Genomic DNA, 23,037 nt, shown 5'->3' on the forward strand with positions numbered 1-23,037 from the left:
TTGCTCACTTGGTCAGATACTTTGTCGAAAGTCGTGATGCAGATTGGTCTGTCACTGTTTGAAGGTTGTGCTGTTTTCAGTTCCAAGAGGGCCTCTCTGTTGTTGTTGCTCGCTCTTTTGCATGCTTTTTGTACCATTTTCTTCGGATAGTTTCTTTGTTGTAATTTTATGCTTAGTTCATCTGCTTGGGATAGATAATCTGATTTGTAAGAGCAATTTCTTCTTAGTCGGAGAAATTGTCCCAAGGGGAGGTTTTGTTTGAGGTGTCTTGGATGGAAGCTGTTAAAGGTAAGGAGACAGTTTCTGGAGGTAGGTTTGTGATGTGTTGTAGTTATCAACATTCCGTCTCTTGCCCAGATGTTCACATCCAGAAACACCAGATGGCTCCTGCTCATGGTGTTAGTGAATTTTAAGAATGGATCTTGATCATTTAGCCACTCGCAGAATCTCAATGCCTCTTCCTCATTGCGGTTCCATATCAACAGAATGTCGTCGATATAACGTTTCCATAGTTTTATGTGGTCCATGTGGGGGTTGGTGGCAGTTAGGATTTTCTTTTTCTCTAGTTGATGGACATATAGTCCCGCTATGCTCGGCGCAAAGGTGCTGCCCATGCTGGTCCCATGTTGTTGACGATATAGGGTTTCTTCAAATCGGAAGAAATTTTCTGTGAGAGCTAGCCTGCAGCATTCCAGTACCACATGTCTGGGTGCGTGATATGTCCACTCCTCCTCAAACAGAACTTCCTCCAAGATTTCCAATGTTTCCTTATGCGGTAAGCTCGTGTAAAGACTCTCCACATCTAGACTTATCAAAATGCTAGATGTGGGGTCAAAAGATGTTTCTTTCAAAAGGCATAGTACGTCTTTAGTATCTTTCAGATACGTGTCTGTTTTCTGAACAATGGGACGGAGAAAGGCGTCCGCATATCTTGATACCGGTTCCAACACAGACCCTATACCAGAGACTATTGGCCTTCCTGGGGGGTCATCCATACGTTTATGGATCTTCGGGATTGTATAGAAGTATGGGATGACTGGTTTAGTGTTGACTAAGAATTCGGATTCTTTCTTATCCATCCAGTCATTCACTAGAATTTCCTCAATAAGGTGTGCTATGTTGATTCTTATTTTCTCTGTAGGATCTTCTTTGATGATGATGTAATTCCTTGTATCGGCCAGGAGTCGAAGACATTCCTGTCTGTATTTTTCGGTGTCTTGTAAGACTATTGCTCCTCCCTTGTCCGCCGGTTTTATTGTTATTGCGTTGTTATTTGATAGTTCCCGAATCGCTTCGAACTCCAAATTGCTTGTGTTCTTGAAGACTCTTATGGTGTTCGGATCCAATTCTCTTACATCCTTCATCACGGCTTTTTCGAAGGCCAGTACTTCAACTGGTAGGTTTTGAGGTGGTGGAACAAAAGTTGATTTCCTCTTCAGGCCAGTGTCCGACTTTGAGGTTTGTGTTTGTTCGTTGTCTTTGAAGAAGACCTGTAATTTTAGTTTTCTCAGAAACTCTTTTAGCTCTGCACACAATCTGAACTTGTCCGTAGTAGGTGTTGGTATGAAACCTAGTCCTTTGTTTAGTACTTGTTTCTGGATTTCTGTCAACGCTAGAGTTGATAGGTTTACTACTAGATCTGGGGGTTGCTCGTTGACGGTTCTGGTGGCCCCTTGCTCCGTGTGTGGCGTTTCGAAACTTCCACGGGCTCTGCCCATTGTACCTGCTGGCCGGTTTTGTTCTTCGCTCTCTGAGTCGTTTGGCCTCTTCCTAAAAAAGGGCGAGGTTGGTTGCTTTGGTTACTATTCCAATTCTGGAATGGTTGTTGGGGGTACATCGGCGGGAACTGTTGTGGTCCATAGAAGAATGGTGGTGGAGGACCGAACGGTGACTGGTAAGTGGGCCACATTTGTGGTTGATTACCTCGGTATCTCCCTGCATTTCCTCTACCTAAACTCCAGACGGATACCAGAGGATTGAACGATGACATACCATGGGGTGTCTTGAATAGATGACATTTCTAAACCATCTAGAACTCCTTGAGAAGTCCCACACGTAACTGCAAAAATCCCTATGTAAACAATGTAATCTAGACACTAGGCCTACGGCAGAATAGGAATAGTAAAAAGACCCAAACTAGGTCAATTTACATCCTCCAAAGATGGCCGCTACAACAGTCTAGTCTCTTCTAACCGGAAGTCAAGACCTATAAAACCCAGACCCACGGACCATTCCTTAAGATGCGGTCCAAGGGGAAGCAGCTAGGTAAAACCATGCGGCATTGCTGATCAGGAAGTAAGTTCTATCCACCCAGACCTAAGAACTCTTTTGGGCACATGAGACACGTACTCTGAAGAGTAGAAACTTTAGAATACTAACTCTGTTTTTACACCTTTAATAACTTTTTAGCATTGTTTCCACCGAGGCGATACCGCCCCCCATGAGACCATGATGTGCCATTTTGCACCAACAAATGTAATTATTGGCAAGACTTTTTCTCCTTTTGTGTGTCTGATTTGTGTATTCACTGTTTTCTGTAAAGTCACTTTCTGTATGTCTGACACGATTTCTCACGGTAGTTTCACTTCCAGTGTCAATCGCCGACAGACAACAGACTCAAAAGCATGCACGTCCTTGTATGGAAAAACTCACACCATATAAACCACGTGCATGAACGAACGTGCATGGACAATTGCACGTCCTGAGGGACTAGAAGACCCCGATCTCGGCTGAGAAAGGGGCAAAGTAATTTTTAACATTGTTCTGTTCATATCTTTTACAGGTTCACCACTGAACAAAAACAACGCGTGTACCAAGTTGGAACAACGCCAATTACTGTAAATATTTTTTCGCACTAATTAAATCTTTGAATCCTAAGTCTAGGTTTTTTAGGAGTGGTATTATACAGGGCTGGTCCCTGTATGGTCCTGACGAAACGCTAGGGGTAGCGTGAAACATGTTGACCAGATACTGAACCAACCCACATCACAGGTTGGTCCACAGTACAAACCCCACTTTTAACATACTGGTCTAGGAGCAGAATAAAACATTGAGGCCCACTAGCACGGTATTTTTAACACTCACACACACATCCACTCCACTTACTCTCACCACACATAGTCCTTCACTTCACAGTGCTCCTTCGTAGCTCGAGAGACGCAGCACGCCCCTTTTCGTAGAGAACTGGGATGACCCCGATGATGAAGCATGTCACCGTGAGGAAACTCCGGTGAGTGAGGGGATAACAAGAAAGAAAAATTCTTTTCTTTCTGAACGGCTACACCCACACACTGCTGGTAGATAGCCCACACACAAGACAGGTCCCTGAACCCAGACACTGGCTTCATTTTTGCACTTTCTTGGAAGCTGCCATTTAAAGACCTTATTCTGAAACTCCTCCAAAAGGTTTAGTGCAGTATGAGTTTTTTCCAAGGAAAACATGGCTACTGTTGGATGTTTCGGAGTAGCTTGAAAAACTGTGTCTGGGTCAACACCTGCATATAACTTGACTATAACCCCTGCAAAAGAGACTCAGTGTGCAGTGATGCACATTTAATCAAGGGCTTGGCAACTGGTCCACATTTATGTTGTCAGGTGGATAGTGTGAACAGCACTCTTCTGCAAAGCTGCCCCAATCACCTCCAGCACATCTTGATGCAGTGCTGGAACTCAAACTCTGGCAAAATAGGACCGGCTAGGAACCTTCCATTCAGGGCAGACTGTCGCCACAAATTATAGAAAACCCACCCCTTCCATGAAAGAAAAAGAGAGAAGATCCAGCGCTAACATTTTAGCCAGCATTGCATTATAAAGACGTGCCGTAGGGTGGTTGCGTTCAAATGGTGTATCTGACCAAAACATGCTTTAAATGGTGGTCTGGACCGTTTTCATACATGATGATGATGATGATGATGCAGACTTCTTCAACCCACTTAGGCGCATTGATGTACTTTTTTGCATTGGTGTCTCTCCCAGACTCTTAGTGTGCCTCATACATGTTGCTGGGGTAGAGGTTGTGGGCGGTACCACTGCAGTGCTGCTGCCAGGGGTACTGGGTGTACCAGAAAAAATGTCTGTAGCTTCTTCATTTTCCCCCTGCACGATCAGCCCCTCGTCATCATCATCAGATGCAATATGAATGGATTCAATTGGATTTGTTGTACTTTTGGCTTTCCGGATATTCCTTAGGTGCGTCTCCCAAATGATAGTGTGGTGTTTTTGGAGATGACCTCTCTGGCCTCCGGTACCATAGTTGGTACCAAGCTTACCCCGACTAACTACAGTTTTACAATTTGAACAAACAACCATGTTTTCTACCTTTTTGCTAACACTAAAGAAGTCCTAAACTGGGGACTGGAGATGTCTGCTGGTGGTGGAGGTGCTACTTTCAATGCCAGATGAAGTGGAGGATGGGGGTGGCTGACTCTGTTGTGCACTTACAGCACCACTACTTGAGGTAATGGAGGTCCAGCTGGATGGAGGCCCCTGCCGGCCCTTCTGATGAGAAAATATGGAAGCCGTAGGTCTTGTTGGTGTAGTAGTTAACTGCGTTGGTGGTGGTACCAGTTCCACGCCGCCAACATCCCGCTCAGCAGCAATTCGGGATAGGGTCAAAAAGTCTGTCTCCTGCATGCCCCCTGGGGCTGGAGTGATGACTGTGATGACTGGGTCGTCGCCGTCAGACTGCTCATCAGCAGCAGAATACATAACTTCTTGTTCGTCGTCATCATCCATAAGTGAAAGCCTTACGGGAACCTTCCTTTTAGGCTTAGCTACATTTGTCGACTCATGGCGTGCCTCACTCTCAGACTGCATTGGTGGGTTCCAATCAACATCAAGATCATCAGAAGGGGGAGGCTTGAAGAAGATCTTGTAGTAGCACTCCTTGACCTTTTTCTTGCTGGGGATCGCAAAGACAATGGATCACCATCAGGAGGAGTGGCTTCCTCGGATGATACCTCCGCTTGAATCTCGATTTCCTGATGTGCCCCTACTTCTGGAGGAACAAGCATTGTGGGCAGTTGTGCTGCTCCTTGCGCCTCTAGTTGCGCTTCTCCATGCACCTCTCCTTATGCCTCTCTATGCGCCTCTCCATGCGCCTCTACTTGCGCCTCTACTTGCACCTCTACTTGTGCCTACTACTTGAGCCTCTCCTTGCGCATGCACTTGCGCTTGTACTAGTTGCACCTGTGGTTGTCGTTGCGGCTGTGTTTGTTGAACACTCGTCAGATGAGTTACACCCTGCGTTGATTGGATGCTACTCTCTTGCAATGAGCCAACAACATTGATGGTTATTGAGCAATTAAAGTGTCTGCCTCTGCAGCACTCATGGTCTTGGACCTAACTTGGCGTGGTGGCACTATGCCCAATGAAGTGGAGGTGCTGCTCACAGCTTGGTCTCCAGCGGACCCCGCTGCTGCAGGCGTAGTATTTTTTTCCCCGAAAAAAGTGTCTGTGGGCACACCAGTCTCATTGGTAAGTGGCGCCACTTGCTTCTTCTGCTCCTTCTTACTGGCAGTGGCACTGGCAACTTTCTTGGTAGAGGAGTTACAGCCACCTTTCTTTGGGCCCATTTTCTTCAGATGTCCGAACAGCAGGCCGCAGTTGCACGAGTTGCAGAGTTGTCTGTGGCCACACTTCTTCCTGGCACTGATGAATGATGAACGATGACTGATGTGGTTATCTTGTGCACCTAAAAGCAAAGGAAACCAGAGAAACATCAGTTAAATAAATGTTGCATATGTTGTGCTTCAATTAGTATTTGCAACTAGGCATTTATTATTATTCCAACACACCCAAAGACCCAAAATAAAAATTGCAATTCTAATCAAAAATTTGATGTTTACATTATTAGAAGAGAAACCACACAGAGAGAGTTGTTTCATGCACCACTCACTACTCCTGGGCATAATGGATGAAAGCAAGACAAACTGGTTGCAGGCCTGAGAACACTGCCTGGCTTCAAAATGGGCCCTTGACCCCAGCCACATGGCCAGGCCCTGCCTGGACCAGGCCTCAAAATGTCCCCCACCCACATGGCCAGGCCCCAACAACACCCCAAAAAGTCGAAAAAGACACACAAATCACCACAATGCAATGCCATCCATACCCTACACGATGTTTAAATTCAAGAGATCCCCACAGAAAGCCTTGGTCCATGCACCACACTGAATGAGTACCCCTGGGCATAATGGATGAATGCAGGGCAGACTGGGTGCAGGCCTATGGCACAAATCACACTGCCTGGCTACAAAATGGCCCCTTGACCTCCACCCACATGGCCAGGCCCTGCCTGGACCAGGCCTCAAAATGTCCCCCACCCACATGGCCAGGCCCCAACAACACCCCAAAAAGTAAAACAAACACATAAAAATTACCACAATCCAATGACATCCATGCCCTCAATTGTGTTTAAATTCAAGACACCCCACAGAAAGACTAGGTCCATGCACCACTGAGTACTCCTGGACATATTGGATGAAAGCAAGGCAAACTGGGTGCAGGCCGGACGAGCGCAGCGGGAGCGCCGTTTGCGCGCCAAAGGCGCGCCTAAGGCAAGCCCGTCTGCGCCCGTCCGCGACAAGACCGCGACAGGCGCAGGAAACTTGGCCCATTTTTCCTCCCACATCTCCTACCAACCGAGCGACCTCCTTCAACTACAGGTCACCAAACAGTGTCCATGTATACTCGACCCAGCCGCACTTTCAGGCCCAGTCAGTTGCAAACACTGCCACTGGTCCACTGGGCTCCACTCAGCTGTCCCATCGGCCAATATACTTCAGGCCCCTCTGCCCTCCTTCAAAGGCAGTCTGATCAACGCACGTTCCATGTGCAAGCACAACCAAGATATACACGACCTTATCTTGGAGTCCGACCTCGACTGCCTCATGATAACTGAGACATGGCTAACAGCAGATAGTAACCCTGATATTGCTGTTGCTCTTCCCCTGGGCTATTCACTCTTCAGGGAAGATAGAGCCAAGGGCCGAGGCGGAGGTGTTGCAATCATCCTTAAAGACACCTTCCCTTGCCACACCTTTAGACCAGAGCCTCTAAAAAAGACTGAAGGACTAGGCTTCTCTATTAAATTGAACGAACGCACTTCGTTCTCAGGCGGACTTATTTAACGCCCACCCGGCAACGCAACTGAGTTCCTCGACTCACTGTACGATTCCTTAGGACAACTCTCACTCAGATACCCATTCTTCACCCTCCTTGGTGATTTTAACCTCCATCTAGAATCGAAAACAGATAGTCAAACCATCAATTTCGTACAAACCCTCGATATGTTCAATTTTAAGCAACTCGTCACCTCACCCACCCACTCTCTAAGTCATACCCTCGATGGAGTCTGCACAAATTCTCCCTCCTTGATCACACTATCCCCCTCGCCTCAGATCTGGTCTGATCACTCCCTGATCCCATTCCACATCCTGAGCGAAAACCTACCCATCCGTGACAAAGCTGCTTCTCACCCCGACAATCACATCAATTGGAAAAAGGTTCAGGATAACATCACTCTTAATCCTTCTATGCAAACTCAAGCTCCCATCCTCTCCGGCAATGTCGATACAGATGCCGATCTTTTTCACAACTGGATCACTCAAGAAATCAAATCCAGAATCCCGCCCTCACGCCCCGCACCTCCCGTGGCAAAACCAAAACCAATGCCCCCTGGTTCACACCAGAACTTGCAAATGCGCATCTGCTATGTAAAAAGGCAGAAAGAAAATGGCGAAAGACATACGAGGCCACTAATCGTACTTCCTATATCGCGACAAGGAAAAACTACCTTTCGGAAATCAAACTGGCTAAAAAAAACTACGACGTCAACGCCATAAAAAACGCAGGCCAAAAACAAAAGGTGCTGTTCGCGATAGTTAAATCATTCACGCAGCCAAAGGCACTCTTGCCTGAAATCCCCCCTTCTCAGAAATTTTGCGATCAAATTTCTGACTATTTCGAGGAAAAAATTGCCTCGATCCAAATTAACTTTCCCCCCCGCCACTCCCCCAGTGCCCCCCCCCCACTGGTCCCCCAAGGCTGCACGCTTAGTTGCTTCTCCTCTGTCACTCTTGAGCAGTCGAAAAAAGCCATCCTGGCCTGCAAATCTGGCGCCCCGTCTGATCCTTGTCCCCCCAAGATACTTCACCAATTAATCGACGAGGTTAACCCGACCATCAACAACCTAATCAACTCCTTGCTTAGCTCAGGCTCAGTACCCAGCCGTTGGAAAAAAGGAATCGTCAAACCTCTTATGAAGAAGGCAAACAAACCCCCGACGGATCTTACCAACCTCAGCCCAATTTCGCTACTCCCGGCCTTGGGAAAAATTACGGAACATCTAGTCCATAACGAGCTGAAACGCTACCTGGATGATAACAACCTTCTTCATCCCCAACAATCCGGATTCCGCCCCAAGCACTCGACAGAAACCGCTCTCATTGAACTGTCTGACACCATAAAAACCCTACAAGATCAGAGAAAAAACTCCATCCTAATCCTTCTCGACCTAACGGCGGCGTTTGATACCATCTCCCACACCATCCTCATCAGTAGACTCAGGGACATTGGCATCTCTGACTCCGCCCTATCCTGGATTACGTATTTTCTGTCCGACCGTTCTCAAACCGTCACTCTGGGCCCATTCCACTCCAAAGACAAACTTGTCTCCTCAGGTGTCCCGCAAGGATCTATCCTGAGCCCTCTCCTTTTTAACATTTACCTCATTCCTCTCCTTAATCTGATAGAATCATTCGGCATACCTGTCACTTCGTATGCCGATGACACACAACTCATTGTGCCACTGGACGAACTGTCTACCAAAGCTGAACTTAACCTGAAACACTGCCTGACCGAAGTATTTCGATGGATGGACAATAACCACTTGAAATGCAATTCGAGTAAAACGGAGATCCTCCCGATCGGCACAAATATCTCCTTCTGTCCAGCACTTTGGTGGCCGGATAATTCTGTTGCCCCCCCCCCCCCAGACAGTGTCGTCGGCCAGGAATCTCGGTGTAATCTTTGACTCCGAACTCTCCTTTGATCAGCATGCTTCGGAACGATCAGATCCCTGAGAAAGTTCTTCGACTTTTTCCCCATCGATGCCAGAAAAATGGTGACAGTAGCACTCATAATCTCGCGACTGGACTACTGCAACGGTTTGCTCGCAGGAGTCAAAAAGAGCACCATCCTAAAACTGCAGAGCGTACTACACACAGCTGCCCATCTTGTCCTGGGCCTACCCCACAGATCCTCTATCTCTGCAGCGCTTCGTTCACTTCACTGGCTCCCCCTTCACAAAAGGATTCTCTTCAAAATCCTGATTATAGCCTTTCGTGCCTACATCAAAACTGGCCCTAAATACCTCACCAAGCGCTTTCCCCACTACGTGCCCAGCCGTCACCTTCGTTCAACCAATGACAACCTCATCCTTCTCCCTAAATACAATCTGAAAACGAAGGGTGAGAAGACCCTCAGTTTCCTTGCAACTAAAGCTTGGAACAAACTGCCCAAAACCCTCAGACAACAAACCCAGGAAAAACCCTTTAGAAAGCTTCTAAAGATATGGATCTTTAATCTCCCGGACGATTACTCCAAAGCTTCCATCTAATCCTCTTGGACTGGTTCATTTAGGATCCTCAGCGCCAAGATGCTCCCTCCGGAGCGAACGTCGCGCTCTAGAAATACCCCACAAATATCAAATATCAAATATCACTGCCTGGCTTCAAAATAGCCCCTTGACACCCAGCCACATGGCCAGGTTCTGCCTGGACCAGGCCTCAAAATGGCTCCCACCCACATGGCCAGGCCCCAACAACACCCCAGAAAGTAAAAAAACTCACAAGAATCACCACAATCCTATGCCTTCCGTGCCCTCAATGATGTTTAAATTCAAGACACCCCACAGGAAGACTTGGTCCATGCACCACTGAGTACCCCTGAGCTTAATGAATGAAAGCAAGGCAAACTGGGTGCAGGCCTGAGCACACTGCCTGGCTTCAAAATGGCCCATTGACCCCCAGCCACATGGCCAAGCCCTGCCTGGACCAGGCCTCAAAATGGCCCCCACCCACATGGCCAGGCCCCAACAACACCCAAAAAGTCACAAAACACACAGAAAGACTTGGTCCATACACCACTCAGTACCCCTGGGCCTACTGGCTAGTGAGGCTTTACAGGCACCCCAAAATAAAATAAAAAAATTCCACATATAACAGTGAGCTAAAATTCCATGACATAAATGAGATTTAAGTTCAACAAAACTCACAAAAACAGTTGTATCATGCACTCATGACTAACCCTGGGCCTACTGGATACTGTGGCTACCCACAATATATGTTTTTTAAAGTTGTGAAAAAGTTTTAAAATTGTAGTTGTAGCAACTTCAATGCCCTAAACAAACAACACCAACTCACTTGTAAAACCTCAAATCCAAAAGTGATCCAAAGTCCAAAAAGTCCTCAAATACAAATATCCAGCAGCAGCCACAAAAAGTAATACTTCCAGCTCCAGATCCAAATGAAAAGTGACCAGGACATGGAAAAAGCACTGGGAGGAGCCTGCTGGGCAGGAACAGGAAGTTAGAGACTCTGGGGCACCTCCTTTCTCCCACCCCCCCCTAAAATGGACGCCTTGCACAAAAAAGTGCAGCCAAATGTCAATCTGAGGAGTTATTCTGAGCAAAATCATAATTTTCAGAAGGTTTATGCTGCCTGCGGTGGATTTCTTGTGCAGAATTGCAATTTTTGCAAGTTCAGGAAAGCGAGCTGTTCAAATATCCAGCCGGAAGTCAGCTGTGCACCGAATCTACGTGTTCGCAATTGTTTACTCCAGCGATGCGTGATCGCAGGCCTTTATGATGTACTCGCGTTGTCAAACTCTCGCTGTGCAAGATGGCGGGGCACGATGACGTACTCGCAGTCAAAAAACTCCAAGATCCAAAATGGCGCAGCACACACAAACCGGGAGGAAAAACAACTCGGCGAACTCAGAATCACGGTAAGTCAACACCGCCCGCGATATTGTATTTTTCAAGCGCGACTAAGCAAAAAAATCCGCCAGCTTGTAAATTGTGGATTTTTGGGAAAATTCGTGTGAATCGCGGACTGTGAATTTGCCAAAAATCCGCAAATTCCGTGAACGGAACGGATTTTCAGCCCATACTTACAACCAATACCACCACCACCAAAATACCGCCTCCACCAATAACACCACCATGAATACCACCACCAATAATACCACCACCAATAACACCAACACCACCACCAATAACACCACCACCATTACCACTACTACCAATACTACTACCTTCAATTCCCCAATACCACCACTTCCAAAACCACCACCACCAATTCAACAAGCACAAATACCACCACCTCTACCAATACCACCACTACAATACCACCAGCACCAATACCACCAGCATCAATACTACCACCACCACTATTTCCACCACCAGCCCTTATATCAACACCTCCTCGAAGACCACCACACCAATACCAATACCACCAAATCCATCAATGCCACCAAAACCAAAATCACCACCACCAATACCACCAACCACCAATATCACCACCAACACCATCACCAATACAACCACCGCCACCGATACCACCATGACCAATACTAATACAATCACCAGCAATCCCACCGCCAATACCTCCACCACCACCAATATTACGACCTTGGATACCACCACTAATACCACTACCAACACTGACGTAAATAATTAATTTACTCTCTTAATTTCTATGCAGGTAAGTACTTAATCAATAATAACTCAATCAGAATGAAAAAAGACAGAGTCCGTGGTGTTAGAGTTTCTAAGGGTTTTATTCCTCATAAAGGAATCAGGATATCATGTTCCGACCACCACAGGGGTGTCAGAAGGGATAGAGCGCTCTCGTTTATTGACAATACATAGCTTATATACTTGATTTATACCATAAGAATCAATGTAAGAGGCGTAACAGCTGAGAGAAGACAAGATAACAGTATACACGTGGTACTAATACATCATCAAGAGGCGTAAACTAGGCGTGAACCAGAGGTGTGTGCTAGAAACGTCACTGATAGGTGACGCAAGTGGGTGGCACCAAGGGGTGGTGCTAACAGAATTGTTGCAGTGTCAGCAGAAATCGGAAGCTTGGATGCGCGCGCAGCTGCATGACGTGTGATTGACGGGGTGCAGGGGATTTGACATTTACACTGACGGAAAGAGACAGAAGTCTGGCGTGTCAGATCAACTTGTACTTCTATCATATCTGATATCTGATGTTTAGGAACTGTACTATCTGGGCGGAAAGGTCTCTAGGGCAGAAGCTATTCTATGCTAACTGTGGATGCGTGTATAAGCGCCTGAGTGTCTACATGTGAAGTGTGGGGGCACGGGGCCTTCCATGGAAGCATGGCAACAGAGGCTATGAATTACTTGCATTAAGACAGGTCGGCCTTTTGGCTCTGCAGCTGGAGAGGATGTTTACAGGATCTAGTAGGCAGGAATGTATTCTCGAGGAGCGGAATAGATAACTCGAAGGTTATAGTCAGTCTTGGCAGAAAGCAGGCTTGAGCTGAGCGCGAGGGGCCGCGCTGAAAGTAAGTCAGAGTTCACGGGTACAGAGGTAGCCTGGGCAGAGTCAGGAGCCACAAAAGAGGTTCAGATGGCAGGAATTCAGGGCCTACTCTTGCTAGAGCAGGAAAAATATGAAAAGTGTACTACAAAAAGACGGTGGCATAGCATACTTAGGAACGGACTACATAATCCATTCAGGGTGGATCTGAAAGAGGACATGTTAACGGTGGACGCAAATGTATTTGCGTCTTCATAGCTGGCACAGGAGGGAAGTTACATGCACTTTAAGCTGGTACATGGAGTCGGTGGGGTACGCGCTAGGGAACACAACATGACCAAAATTTAATTTTCCTCAACACCACCACTACTGTGGAAACTAGCAGAAATCGCTGTTAGCATGAGCTGAATCCATTTTGGTTATGGCAGCAATTTTAGTTAAACAAAAAGGGATGATGGATAGAGGGTTTGAGCAAATCAAACACTCACCCCCTGTCAACTGATCTGGGTTTAATCCATCACTATTCTTTAGCTCACTCAGCCATCCCAGTTCAGACATGGCCATATGCAAATAAGTATGACCATGTGCCTCATGGGAACAGTCCAGCCCGAACTGCCAAGCAATGTCTTCCCTGGACAGGAAACCAGCATCCTGGGACCGGTTTCAGATTCATAATCCTCATCAGCCAGGCTAACTTGAATCCAGTGGCCAAGTGAGCAAGGGACTCACGTCTGACCATACCCTGCCAACTTACGGCGAACAAAGCAATACAAAAAGGGATGATGGACGGAGCGTTTAAGCAAATCAAACACTCACCCCAGTCAATTGATCTGGGTTAAATCCATCACCATTCTTTAGCTCACTCAGCCACCCTAGTTCAGACATGGGCATATGCAAATCAGTCTGACCCTGTGCCTCATGGGAACAGTCCAGCCCGAACTGCTAAGCCATGTCTTCCCTGGACCGGAAACACGCATCCTGGGACCAGTTTCGGAATCATAATCTCATCAGCCAGGCTATCTTGATTCCAGTGGCCAAGTGAGCAAGGGATTCACGTCTGAGCATACCCTGCCAACATAAGGCAAACAAAGTTTTACAAAAAGGGATCATGGACGGAGCGTTTGAGCAAATCAAACACTCACCCCTAGTCAACTGATCTGGGTTTAATCCATGACCATTCTTTAGCTCACTCAGCCACCCCAGTTCAGACATGGCCATATGCAAATCAGTCTGACCCTGTGCCTCATGGGAACAGTCCAGCCCGAACTGCCAAGCCATGTCTTCCCTGGGCTGGAAACAAGCATCCTGGGACCAGTTTCGTATTCATAATCCTCATCAGCCAGGCTATCTTGAATTCAGTGGCAAAGTGAGCAAGGGACTCACGTCTGACCATACCCCGCCCACTTAGGGCGAACAAAGCGATACAAAAAGGGATGATGGACAGAGCGTTTGTGAAAATCAAACACTCACCCCCAGTCAACTTATCTCGGTTTATTCCATCACCATTCTTTAGCTCACTCAGCCACCCCAGTTCAGACATGGCCATATGCAAATCAGTCTGACCCTGTGCCTCATGGAAACAATCCAGCCCAAACTGTCAAGCCATGTCTGAACTGGGGTGGCAGAGTGGGCTAAAGAACGGTGATGGATTCAACCCAGATCTGTTGACTGGGTGTGAGTGTTTGATTGGTTCAGATGCTCCGTCCATCACCACCCCCTTTTGTACCGCTTTGTTTGCCATAAGTTGGCAGGGTATGATCAGACGTGAGTCCCTTGCTCACTTTGCCACTGGATTCAAGCAAGCCGGGCTAAAGATGGCTGAAATGCCTGAAACCGGTCCTCGGAAGCTTGTTTCCGGTCCAGGGAAGGCATGTCTTGGCAGTTCGGGCTGGACTGTTCCCATGAGGCACAGGGTCACACTGATTTGCATATGGCCATGTCTAAACTGTGGTGGCAGAGTGGGCTAAAGATTGTGATGGGTTCAACCTAGATCTGTTGCCTGGGTCTGAGTGTTTGATTGGTTCAGATGCTCCGTCCATCACCTCTCCTTTTTGTAGCACTTTGTTTGCCATAAGTTAGCAAGGTATGCTCAGTCGAGAGTCCCTTGCTCACTTTGCCACTGGATTCAAGCAAGCCGGGCTGAAAATGGCTGAAATGCCAGAAACCGGTCCTCGGAAGCTTGTTTCCAGTCCAGGGAAGGCATGTCTTGGCAGTTTGATCACAGCAAGATCGCCGACATACACAACAGCTTCGTCGCACAGACCACGCACCCAACCACCGAACCATCACCCCCCACCACCACCACCCTCTGTGCCTGGACACCGGTCAGCACCGAAGACACCACCCGCACGATGAACACCATCCACTCCGGATCTCCAACCGACCCCTGTCCCCACGACGTCTTCAACAAGGCCGATTCCATCATCGCACCCCAACTCCGGGACATCATGAACGCCTCCTTCAACACCGCCACCTTCCCGGAGATCTGGAAACACGCCAAGCTCAGCGCACTCCTAAAGAAACCAACGGCTGACCCCACCGACCTCAAGAACTACCTCCCCATCTCGCTCCTCCCTTTTCCTGCCAAGGTCATCGAGAAGACCGTCAACAGACGATGATGATACCATTGTCTTTGCAGACCAAAGTGATTTTCTGATTTTCCCGATTTGACCCTGCAGGTGGTGACCAGTCTCCGACTGAGATCTCTTTGGCATTTATCTCACAGTGACCATTAGGTCGATTCAGAACTTGGCAGGTGGAAACTGAAGACTTTTGTTTCGTAAGGTCGCTAATGCGACACTTTTTGGATTTTCTTGGCCAACATTTTGGTTTGGTTTGGTTCTTTTTATTGCAATAAAAAGGGGCAGGTAATGAGGAGATTTTTCACTATTGTTGGTATAGTTGGGTCGGTACTATATTTGGGGATAGTACTATTTAACTGATAGTATTATAATATTTTTAGCATGCCTGCTAGTAGCGCATTTTGTGGGATGTGTCGCTGTCTTGGTGGTACCACAATGGATTTAAAAACAAAATCAGCTGGCTCCCCCGGGGGGGAATCCCAACAGACATATGTATGTTAAATACAGTATTTCTTCCATAATGTACGGTACACTGTGGAACACATATATAAAAAAGGATGCTGATCTATGCACTTAGAAAAATCCATAAGTGGTAATACAGAGTGCTTTTGAGTGTTCTGCCAGCTCCATTGGAAATTTAGTGTATTTTGGAAAAGGTCTGGGGCTAGAGCCTGTCAGTCTCTGTACTATTTTTGAGAGCCCTTTTTGTAAATGTGATTTACAATTGGTATTTGTAAATGGTTTGGTTTCAGTACAGTCTGTGGAACACTTCTTGCTTTTGTCCTAAATGTGATTAGTGGCTTGATTATGTGTTTGAGTGTCTATGTAGTTTGTGGACTAACACCGGTGGTGATCTGTGTGAAGTACTTGTTTGAGTGAGAAGTGACTGTGTTTTTTGTGTAAGAATGGCTTGCCTTAGCAAGCAGTGTTATGTGTTCTGAGTGTATGGCCCCCTTATTCAAAATGTCTGGAATGAGCTCAATTTGGTTTGTTGTCGTCATTGTTTTCTGCAGATGTTTTTGGAAGAATTATACTTTAAAATTCAAAGGATAAATTATGTAACATATGATCAATTGCTGCACGCTACTATTACAATTAAAGCAGTAACAAAGTATTAATATCTGAAACTTTGATTATTATATCGCCCTAGTGGTAAAACATAAAATTAGAATTAACATTTAATAGGGAAAAATAGGCCTCACAGAAAGAGAACAAAAAAACATATTTATGTGCTTTACACAAGTAGGAATTAATGCAAAATGTTACAGCATTTTCGTTAAATACATTATATTAAATATTTAAAGGCATTCACATTATTTGAGTAATTAGTTGCTGCTAAAATAAAAGCGCCTCTTTTACCACATTGCACAACAATAGATTTTGACTGGCTTTGAATGCCTGGGTTTTAAATAGACTGAACTTTGCTCGGTTTCCGGCACCTGAAAGAGACCTTTCAGCAGCTTTTCAAAGTTGTCTGTCAGAAGGAAGCTGCCTTTCAGAACAGATGGAGGTAATGAATGGTTTATCAAACTTTTTGGAGTTTCTGTGAGGACATTAGAATACAGCCAGAGTTTTTGTTTCTCCTGAAAGAGTGTGGAAGCTAACGCCTATTGGTTGTATAGAACAGCAGAGTAAACAACACATGGCTATGCCTGACCACAAGCTACAGAACAAACCCTGGGTCAGCTAGGTTTTAAATTAGTACAACATGGTATTAAGGCATGTGCATTAAAGACTACTGATTTTAAAAGTTAGAAATACAGCTTCATTATTTTGGATTGAAGAGAAAGAATTAAAAGTAAAGACTTTCATTCTTATTGCTTTCCTAATAAAGAACATCTGTGGGTCTGATGGTAAATAATTACTGCCCGCTAAAAAGTGACACACATTTTTTTATGTTTCAGTAAAGCTTCTGTGCTTAGTGTTATAAATAAATGCATTTAAAGGAAGAATGAAAGGAATAAGTCTACATGAAAAAATTGGTAAAAGTCATTGTATTAAAATAATTTTTGCACTATTAGGATTTTCATAATATCTGTTACTACTATTTTGAAAATGCAATAATATTTAGCACAACAGAAAATTATTCTGTGCAAAGTGGTGTCAAAATTTCAATGTCTAAATGGTTAAAATATACTGTGCATCAAAATTAAAAAGGTAATTATTAGTTTCTCTAATAATGACAATATTACTGAATATTAAGGACAAACTCAAAATATGAATTCTAGTATGGCCTACTGGCTGCAGTCTGAAATGCACTTACAAAGTTATGCAAAGAGTAGCTGTACAGACATGAGATTTACATTTTGCGCCTTAATGCACGATAGTTCTGAGCAAATTATGGCATTATGAAAACAGAAATTTTGAGCCAAGTTCTTTAGATGCTAGAACACACATTTCTCATGAATAAAAACAGAAATAAGAAAGCAAAAGTGCATCTTACCTATAAATTATCAACGCACAGGCAGAAGCAGGAATGACCTTCAACTGTGCTTCTTGAGAGTTACTTTGAATTGTGAAGACCGCATGGAATTAGCCTTTCTCTTCTTAAACGGTTAACGTGAGGGAGTGTCCTAGTGAATGTTTAGAGACCAAGACATAGACTTTATCCCCTATCCAACACTCTTTTCAACAAATAAGTCTGGTGGTCTACAAGTGAAAGATGAAACTGAATTACCAAATCACACAAAGAAAACTACAATGACCCTAGATTCAAAAAGCAAAGACCTTTGCGAACAATAGGATTTCCATCACTTACCAGTGTGGTCAGTGTCATCATTTGGATATCCTACCTACCCACAACTACACCTCTAGATCACAGAAGAGAGTCATGTGGATCGGGTTTCGACCAGGTCACCAAGATCACAAAGGGAGGAAGTAAAGAAAAGACCACTTTCTCACAAAGTCACCACCACCATTAACACCACCACCAGTACCCCCAACACCAACATGACCTATACCACCATTACCACCACCAAGACCACCACCCCCAATACCACCACTCCAAAACAAAAAATATCATCACTACCAAAACCACCACCACAAATGCCACCAATACCACCACCACCACCGCCAATACCAATAACACCATTGCAATACCGCCAATGCCTATACCACCAACAGCAATACCAATTCCACTACCAAGACCACCACCATCACCAATAAATTCAAGAGCAATACCATCAACAATACCTCTACCACCACCACAAGTACCACCTCCGATAAACAACTAATAACACTACCACCAATAACACATACACCAATATCAGCACCACCACCAATACGACCACCACCAATATCACCACCATCAATACCACCACCATCAATACCACCACCACCAATATCACCACCACCAATAAAACCACCACTAATACCACCACCATCAACAATAACACCACCACCACCACCACCAATACCACTACCTTCAATTCCACAATACCACCACTTCCAAAACTACCACTACCAATGCCTCCACCACCAATATCATCACCAATACCACCACCTCCAATAATACCACCGCCACTGCCATCAATATCACCACCACCAATCCCACCAATACCACAACCAATACCACTACTACCGCCACCACTAATACCACCACCGGCAATACCAATACCACCACCACCATTAAAACCACCAAAAATACCAATTCCACCACCAATATCACCACCACCAATAAAACCACCAATACCAACACTGATACCACCAATACCTACACTGACTGAATACCCCAATACCACCACCACCAATACCATCACCACCAATACCACCACCACCACCACCAATACCCCGATCACAAATACCACCATCAACAATACCACCACCAGTACCATTACAATACCATCACCACCAATAACACCACCAATACCACCAATACCACCAACAATACCACCACCATTACCCCGACCACCACCACCACAACCACAATCACAACCACTACCACCTATACCACCACCACCACCACCCCCAATACCCCCACTTCCAATACAACCAGTACCACCACCAGCAATAACACCACCACCAATATCAATAACACCAATACCACCAAAACCCATACCACCCCTAAGAATACCAATACCAATTCCACTACCAATACGACCACCATCACCAATATCATCACCACCAATACCACTAACAACACCACCACTGCCCATATCACCACCAATACCACCACCAATATCACCACCACAAACACCACTACCACAAATACCACCACCACCACCAATACAACCACCACTTATACCAACACCACTGTACCACCAATACCACCACCATCAAAACCACCACCACAACCAATACCACTACCAATGCCAGCACAAAACCAGTACCACCGCCAATACCACCACTATCACCAATACTACCAATTTCAATACCACCACCACCAATACCACTCCCACCACTACAAATAGTACCTCCACCAAAACAACCACAAAACACACGCCACCAATACCACCACAAACATCACCACCACTACTAATAACTTAACTGCAACCAAAAGCACCACTACCAATAGTAATACCACCATCAATACCACTGCCACCACCATCAATACCACCTCCACCAATATCAACCCCACCACCAATACCACCACCACCACTAATATCACCACCACCAATACATCACCAATACCATCACCAATACCATCACCAACGTCACCACCAATACCACCACCACCAATATCACCACCACCACTACCAATAACACTATCACCAATACAATTCCACCACCAATAAAACAACTACCACCACCACCAATACAACTACATCCAATTCCCCAATTACGCCCCTTCTGAAACCACCACCACCAATACCACCACCACCAAAAGCACCACCAATACCACCAATACCACCACCTCAAATATTACCACCAATACCACCACTACCATGACCAATATCACCACCACCCATACCACCACCACCCCAAATACCACCACCTCCAATACAACCAAAACTACTACCAGCAATACACCCACCATCACCACCACAACCACCACTAATACCAATAGCACAACCACGAATACCACCATCCCCATACCACTATCAAACAAACTAATTCCACTGCCATTCCCACAACCATCATTAATACAACCACCACCATACCACCACCAATATGAGCAGCAATATCACCACTAAGACCACCATCACCAATACACACCAATACCACCACCTCCAATAATAACACCACTACCACCAATACCACCACCATCACCAATGCCACCACCACCACCAATATAACCACTACCAATCCTAACACCTTAATACCAACAGCACCAACACTACCACCACCACCAATACCACCACTGTTGGACTTGGCCCTTCTGGCAGGTTCACCCCTGAACTTTTTGCCTAGTGTTGATCAATAATTATAGTGATTTCTGGTCTTTGCGCACTTTGACACTGTGGCGCAGTGTAAAGTGCCTGCGCTACCTGAGTGCGTGTGTGAGATGGCCCTGCCCTCCCATAGGAATGCATGGGGAATGTCTGTGTCCCTGGTAGTTCCTGATGCGTGGGGTATGCATGCTCGAGTTTGGTATGTGCAAACTCATGTGATTAAATGCTTCGCAATGATGTATGAGGCATGAGTGTGTCTTGTGCCGAAGTGCCACTTCTAGACATGGCTGTGTATGTGCTGTGAAGGGGCTGGAGTGTGATTGGCTGGAGCTGGCTGGGATGCCAGGCTCCAGGATGTCTGGATGGGTCTGCCTAGTGGTGAGTGCTAAAATTAGCATGCTGATGTGAGGGGAGGAGTGCACCTGTGTCCTGAATGAGGCTGGGTTTTCCCCACACAATGCTGGCTCCGCCCCCTGTGGTGCGTCTAATGACCCGAGCCCTGCCAGTGAATAGAGAGGGTGGTTGAGCCCATCAACAGTGCTCACAAACCAGCTGCGACTGGTTCTGCCCCCACCCTGCCCAAAGACAAAGGATTTGCCTGTATAAAAAGAGGCTGTGACCTCTTGAAAAAGGTTCTTGTTCTGGTTGCTGACTTGAATCGACCAGGGGCATGCTGCTGCTTGGGCTCAGGGGAAGGCTTGCCTCCCTGAGTCCTGCTCAGCCCCTGGACTGCTGAGATGCTGGATTACTGAAGGACTTGGTTGCTTTCTGTGGCTCTAGCGCTGGGGAAGCGAGTTATCCTGCTTGTAGCGCTGGGAGAGCTCTATTTTCACTTATAGCGCTGGGAGCGCTTTCTGTCTGTCCTAGTGCTGGGAGCGCTGTAATTCTGACCTAGCGCCTGGGAGCGCTGTTTTTTCAGAGCCGGAGCCCACCCGGCATTGGCCCCCAGATCGCTGTCCGAGCGAGTGCCTACCTCGCTGCATATTTAAATTAGAGAGGGAGCCCACCCCTCGTGTGCCTTCAACTCACCGCCGCAGCCCAGGAGTTTGTACAGTCCCCGCCGGGCCGCCGCGCTGCCTGTGACGACCCGGAAGCGGTTGGGCAGCCGGCCAATCGCAGCGCGGCCCCAACCGGAACTCCCGCCCCATCGCGGCGCGAGAGAGAAGCTAGTGTCCAAGGAACCCCGAGGACTCCTGATCGAGTCCGGGTCCCGAGATGGGGGACCGGGTGAAGAGCGGCTGGGCGCATGGTGAAGGCGGGGCTCTCATGTGGTGAGAGAGCCCCACAAAGCGCTACCGCCGCCCGGGAGAAGGAGCCGCCGCCGAGCACCGCCAGGCTGGTGAGTGGATTTGAGGGGAGGAGGGGCGTTGGGGCACACTGCCGGTGCCCGCCCCTCCCCTCCAGTGTCAACGCCTGAGTGCTCGGAGGCCTACGAGGCTTAAGGGGGCATATTGGTTTCTCGAGCTCTGAGAGGCTCAGCCCCAGTACCTTTGGTCTCGAGCCAGAGAGGCTCTCCCTTTGCATATTAATTCCTCAGAGCCTGTGAGGCTCCCACGATGCCCCTCATCATCCTATACAGCTGCCCAGCACTTTGTGGGCAGCTGCTACATTTAGGTTTTGGCGCAGTGGCGTAACCTGGACCCTGGACTTTTGATGTAAGTTCTGTGTTAATGGGATTTATGCGAAGTGGTCTTTGCTGCACCTCTGAATGTGTTGTAGATGCATCATGTGCCTTGTTCCTTACACCTCTTAATGTGTTGGTTATGCATCATGTGTTCTCCTGTGCTGCACCTCTGAATGTGTTGTAGATGCATCATGTACCTTGTTCTTACACCGCTGAATGTATGTTTATGCATCATGTGTTTTATCCCCAGGTCTATGCCCCTACTTGTATTGTGATACTTAGGTGGTTGTTCTTGCTAGTACAGGTGGTGCTAGTGAGGTCCTGGTTCCCTGATTGACCTGTTCCTAAGATGGTTAGGATTGCGTAGGTGGTACTTACCGATTACCGGTGGTTACTGGTTGTGTGCTTTATGTTCTATTTTGTGCTACATGATTATTTGGTGTTTAACTATCTCCAAGGGCTTGATACTGAGCTCGCCCCCTGACCAGAGTCCCAGGACCAGTGGACTCTATTGTGTTTTCCCTGACAAATTGCTGGGACTTGTCTGATCTCCCTGGGCCACTGGGGCCTCGCTGAAGTGTGCCTCGCTCACTCCCCTCGGCAGCTCGTGCACGGCAGCCCATCCAAGCCTCGAGCTGCGCCGCTCTCACCTGAGCGCGCCGCTTCGCTTGGTCGCCCGCATACTGCCTCCCCCTCCTCTTCTGAGCCGCACACATTGGTCGCCCCAGAGAAACACTTGTAGCTAGCAGGCCGCCCGCTCAAGTTTACTAAGGAGATCACTCGCATTATCCCGCAACCAGGACGGAAGGTACTGTCCGTTAGGGTCTATGTTCTAAGTTCTAGGCCTACAAGTATGGTATTCTAAGTTCTAAAAGTGCTGATTCCTGACAGTGGTCCAGGTGGCCCTGTCTTGTACATATCCCCTG

General features: G+C 46.8%; 1 protein-coding gene across 1 annotated transcript in view; it reads left to right on the forward strand.

The window, feature by feature from the left end:
• The first annotated feature begins 1,866 nt into the window (after nt 1-1,866).
• The window catches only part of LOC147725259 (vomeronasal type-2 receptor 26-like), a 238,976-nt gene continuing 217,805 nt past the window's right edge, over nt 1,867-23,037 (forward strand). The window contains exons 1-2 of the mRNA XM_086918225.1: nt 1,867-1,894; nt 2,783-2,837. Of these exons, the coding sequence (XP_086774351.1) occupies nt 1,867-1,894; nt 2,783-2,837 (83 nt within the window). The remainder of the gene's footprint in view (nt 1,895-2,782; nt 2,838-23,037) is intronic.

Source organism: Lissotriton vulgaris, chromosome 4_1 (genome assembly GCF_964263255.1).
Source record: "Lissotriton vulgaris chromosome 4_1, aLisVul1.2, whole genome shotgun sequence".
NCBI lineage: Eukaryota > Metazoa > Chordata > Amphibia > Caudata > Salamandridae > Lissotriton > Lissotriton vulgaris.